Source organism: Eschrichtius robustus, chromosome 11, assembly GCF_028021215.1.
Source record: "Eschrichtius robustus isolate mEscRob2 chromosome 11, mEscRob2.pri, whole genome shotgun sequence".
In the NCBI taxonomy this organism is placed as follows: domain Eukaryota; kingdom Metazoa; phylum Chordata; class Mammalia; order Artiodactyla; family Eschrichtiidae; genus Eschrichtius; species Eschrichtius robustus.
The window spans coordinates 107,503,184-107,508,194 of NC_090834.1; the positions used below are offsets into that span (position 1 = coordinate 107,503,184).

The 5,011-nt window shown below is 59.8% G+C and overlaps 2 protein-coding genes across 2 annotated transcripts; both read left to right on the plus strand.

The window, feature by feature from the left end:
* Nucleotides 1–579: 579 nt before the first annotated feature.
* On the plus strand, nt 580–2,138 carry ZNRD2 (zinc ribbon domain containing 2). Its single transcript, XM_068556184.1, has 4 exons — nt 580–900; nt 997–1,148; nt 1,281–1,365; nt 1,762–2,138. Exons 1-4 carry the CDS (start codon nt 882–884, stop codon nt 2,103–2,105), a joined length of 600 nt encoding a protein of 199 aa, XP_068412285.1. The 5' UTR covers nt 580–881; the 3' UTR covers nt 2,106–2,138.
* Nucleotides 2,139–2,142: 4 nt separating this feature from the next.
* FAM89B (family with sequence similarity 89 member B) lies at nt 2,143–4,540 on the plus strand. Its single transcript, XM_068556185.1, has 2 exons — nt 2,143–3,312; nt 3,710–4,540. The coding sequence occupies exons 1-2, from the start codon at nt 3,013–3,015 to the stop codon at nt 3,986–3,988; spliced, it is 579 nt and encodes a 192-aa protein (XP_068412286.1). The 5' UTR covers nt 2,143–3,012; the 3' UTR covers nt 3,989–4,540.
* The last annotated feature ends 471 nt before the right edge of the window (nt 4,541–5,011 follow it).

Below are 5,011 nucleotides of genomic sequence, written 5' to 3' on the forward strand. Positions count from 1 at the left end.
AAAACCCACCAAGGCCAATGGTCAGGGAGCACTAGTAATTTTAACAGCAACCCACTCAAGAAGAGCATAATGGTCACAAGCATGTGTAATAAACCCCTCATCCCCACCCTCCAGCATGTATCACTCAGTTGCGGCTGGAACCGAAACTGCGCATGCCCAGCACAGCGATTTCCACCCCCACCCCGCGGTCAGCTGGCTTTTCGAGGGTTCAAACTTCACCAAAACAAAATGTCTTCTTAGGCGCTGACTTTGCATCAGTCCCAGGCCTTTGGGTGGGGAAGATAGGGGGTGGGCAGACTGGAACACCGAACGTGCAGAAGGGGAGGGGTCTTGAAATAAGCTGAAAGGCAGCGAGAACGATCGCCGCCTGGCCTGCCTTGCCAGTTGAAGTGAGAAGCACTGAGGCCCGAGGAGGCTCCACGCACGCGTAAGGGGCCGTTTGTTATTATCAAGGGTGTTGTGATGTTGCCACTGCCCCGCCTGCCCCGGGTCCTGCCAGTGCGGAAAGGGATACTCCAGGGGAGGCGGAGGCCAGCGAAGATTTCTCAAGCCAACTGGTCCCCTCCCTCCGCGGCGGGCAGAAAAGGCGACTCTGCGCAGCCACTGCCGGGTCCTGCGACTTTGGGCGGCATTATCACGGAGACGCCCCTCCTGAGGCCCGGCCAGTCGAAAGTTTTTGTCCACAGGCTCCCACCGAGGGGCGCACCAATGGGACAGGGTCTAGTCTGCGGCAGACACGCCCCACTCTGGGCATCGCGACGTCGGAGCACACAGAGCGTCATTTCCGCCCTCATCCTCGGCCCCACTGGAGGGGCGGAGCCAAGCGGAAGGCGCGCTGCTTGTGCGTCACTTCCGGTGAGTCTAGCGGCGACAACGGCAACATGGCCCTGAACGGCTCTGGTGAGGACTTGGGCTGCGGGGGTTTGTGGCTGCGGGTTGCGGGATGCAGCCTGCTTCGGCAAGATCCCCCGGCCCCTTGTGCCTCTCTTCCCCCAGAAGTCGACGACTTTTCCTGGGAGCCCCCGACCGAAGCGGAGACGAAGGTGCTGCAAGCGCGGCGGGAGCGGCAGGATCGCATCTCCCGGCTCATGGGCGACTACCTGCTGCGTGGTTACCGCATGCTGGGCGAGACGTGCGCGGACTGCGGGGTGAGGAGAGACTCGGGACGTGGGATCCAGGATGGGGCCGCGGACCAGGCCACACGGCCCTTCCCCAGCGCTCCCCTCTGGACCCCATCGCCCGGCGTCTCACCCCTGCCCCGTGTGCTTTCTGGCTCCTAGACGATCCTCCTCCAAGACAAACAGCGGAAAATCTACTGCGTGGCTTGCCAGGAGCTCGACTCAGACGTGGATAAAGATAATCCGGGTGAGGAGTCGAGTGTGCTTGGTGAAGAAGTGTGGTGAAAGAGGGTCAGGAACAGTAGGTGGGAGGTGACAGTGGTATTTGTGGGTGAGGCGGGGGTGAGTTGCTTTCTCCTTTCAGCTCTAGAAAGGACCATTCATTCAGTAAGAGCACTAAGCACCTACCGTGTGCCAGAGATCATGGAGAGTCTGAGCTTATTAGGCATAGTTCTGATGAGAGAGATGAAGCAAGGGCATAAATAACTCTGATACAAAGAAGAAAATGGATAAGTTGCCTTATACTGGGGCAGGGGAAACATCTCAACTAGAGAGAGAGCAGAACAGTAAAGAGTAGGGAAGTGGCTCAGGGCTGAGGTGAGCCAGGTATCCTGACCATTCCACCGGCTTTTTCCTCTTTTAGCTCTGAATGCCCAGGCTGCCCTCTCCCAAGCTCGGGAGCACCAGCTCGCCTCTGCTTCGGAGCCCACCTTGGGCTCTCGGCCTGCCCCTCAGCCCCCAGTACCCCGTCCAGAGCACTGTGAGGGAGCTGCATCAGGGCTCAAGGCAGTCCAGGGGCCGCCCCCTCCTGCTGTGCCTCCAAATGCAGATGTCGTGGCCTGCACACAAGAGGCTCTCCTGCAGAAACTGACCTGGGCCTCAGCTGAGCTGGGCTCTAGCACCTCCCTGGAGACTAGCATCCAGCTGTGTAGCCTTATCCGGGCTTGTGCTGAAGCTCTGCGCAGCCTGCAGCAGCTGCAACACTAAAGAACCCCTCCTGAGAAAATCCCTGTAGAAAAACAGCTGTTCCTCTTGTGTGATTTGTTCTTTTCTTGGTTCTGAGTGTGCATGTAAGCCCCAACTCTGCTCGTCTTTTTCCTACTTTTGGCCTCTCATGCTATCACAGTCTGGTCTCCTTGATGCCCTGAGAGATGAGTTGGGCTTGTTTCTGCTCAGTTTCCCCACTCAAAGGATGAGGCGGGAGAGGACTATGTGATAATTTTATTCTGATGAGGAGGCCACAGCCTCCTCAAAAGCAGAAGCAGGAGGCGTGGATCTCTAAAGGAACCCTGCAACCTCCTCAGCCATCCAGTGCTCATTCCCCACCCTTGAGTGAGATTTGGGGTTCCAGTCCCCTTGGTAGCTTCCCCTCCTTCCCCCGAGCATCCCGACACCATCATCCTATCCCACCTCAGGCCCAGACCAGGTACTCAGATACTGACAGGGTGTCAGTCAATTAGGATCAACTATGGACTTGCCCTCAGTCTCCTGACCACCCCCCCCCCTTTTAGATCCTTGAGAGTTATAATAAGGCAGAATAAATAATTAAAGTGTTGTGTGTGGGGGTGGAGAACCGAGAAAGAACCGCACGCTCCGCTTTTGCCCTCTTCCCTCACCCCTTTTTCCTGCTCCCCTTCTATTGGTGGTCAACTGCCTGTTCTCTGCTCTCTGCGACCTGGGGCAACGTGGTCACATACAGCCGTTGCCCTTTTAAGAGAGGCCCTGCCCACACGGAGGGGTGGGCAGGGGGCGGAGTCGGAGGAACCGGGTAGGAACAAAGCACTCCCTGCGGGCGGCGGCTGGCCTCGGCTCGCGGGGTGCGGGGGCCTGCGGGCGGCGGCCCGGGCGGAGCGTTGGAGGGAAGGAGGCGGCATCCTCCTCTACCGGTCCGGCCATGAATGGGCTGCCTTCGGCCGAGGCGCCAGGCGGCGCGGGCTGCGCCCTGACCGGTCTCCCGCCGTTACCGCGCGGCCTCAGCGGTCTTCTCAACGCGAGCGGGGGCTCGTGGAGGGAGCTGGAGCGCGTCTACAGCCAGCGCAGCCGCATCCACGATGAGCTGAGCCGGGCCGCCCGCGTACCGGACGGGCCCCGTAACGCCGCCGGCGCCGCCAACGCGGGAACTGCCGCGGTTCCCCCCGGCCCGCGTCGCCCTGTTAACCTCGACTCGGCGCTAGCGGCGCTGCGCAAGGAGATGGTGAGTAGCCCTGCCTCGGTCAGCTGGGCGTTGCGGGGTGATGGGGGCTGCCGCCGAGCTTGAGGGTCCTGGGGCGGGGCGGAGCACATAAGGCAACGTGCCATCTGGGTCTAGAGGATCGGCAGAAGCCAGTTGGGTCAGAGGGGATATGGTAACAATAATTATAGTTACCGTTTATGGTAATAATTACCATGTATTTTTAAATGCCTTACTAGTGTTATTTCATTCTATTCTGCTAGATAAATGTTGTCCCCATCTTGCAGATAGGGGTCAGTGACTTGCCTAAAGATTCAAAGCTTGTAGATGGCATCTGATGTCCACAAAAACCTGTGCTTGGGAAGATTGGCTAGGGCGGTGGCTTCGACCCCAACCCCAGCCCACTCTCAGTCTTTTGCAGGTGGGCCTGCGGCAGCTGGACATGTCCCTGCTGTGCCAGCTGTGGGGCCTGTATGAGTCGATCCAGGACTATAAGCACCTGTGCCAAGACTTGAGCCTGTGCCAGGACCTGTCATCCTCCCTGCACTCAGACAGTTCCTACCCACCTGATGCTGGCCTATCTGATGATGACGAGCCTCCTGATGCTAGCCTGCCCCCAGACCCGCCACCCCTCACTGTGCCCCAGACGCACAATGCCCGAGACCAGTGGCTGCAGGATGCCTTCCACATCAGCCTCTGAAGAGCTAGGGTGGCGGGGGGCATGCACCCATGCAAAAGGCTCAGAAACTCACCCCTCAGCAAGTATTCAGACTATAGTGCCTGCTTTCCCCCATACCACCTCACCTCACAGGAGGAGGGCAAGACCTGGGCCCCTTGGGGGCAAAACTGCCTACCCTCTCTCTCCTGTTTTGGGTTAGCTGGCACTGGGGCAGGTACCTGGGCTACAGCCTCTGCCCGTGGCACTGGACCTCCACTTCTCCCACATGTGTGTACTCCAGCTTGGCAGACCTTCAGTCTGGCGGTGGGGTCCAAAGCATCTAGCACTCCCCTTGGCATCTCTGTGATTGGGATGAGTGCCTGGCTCCTATCTCTTCACCTTTTGCTGCTATTGGCAGCTGCTGGCTCAGGGGCATCCCACCTCTGGACCCTGGGTTCCATGGCCCTAGACAAGGGCTCTCCAGGACCCATTCCTGCACCACCCACGGCTGGGAGGGCCAAGGCTCCGCGCTGGATATTTAAGTTTAGGGGCCAGCCTCCTGGGCGCATAGATAAATAAATAACTGTCTCAGCATTGTTGTGTTCTCACTGCCTGGCTCAGGGGCGGGAAGATAAGCGGTGATTCTGGCAAGTGCTGCCCCGCGCTCCGCCAGCAGGTGGTGCCCGAGACCCCGAGTTGGAAGAGGCTCGGCGGTGGCAGGGTGCGAACCCTCGCTCCCCGGGCAGAGTCGCCGATCTGCCGATCGTTCCAAGCTGCCTCAGCTTGGTCCCGCGGTTGGTTGTGTGAGTGCGGGCGAGTCACTTCTCTCTGGCCGGAGGACTGGAGCTCAACCCCCCTCCCCACTCGCTTTGGGCTTTCCTGGCCGGCCGGGAAGGAAAGAGAAGGAGCCGCCCTTCTCGAGGAGAGAAACTTTCCACCCCGAGTGGGGGCGGGGTTGGGGCGGCACAGGAAATGGGTGGGCCCGGGCTGGCGGGCCGGGCCGAGGGGCCCTAGGCGAGAGAGGGGAGGGCGCCTCCTGGAAGGGCCTGGGACGAGTGAGTGACC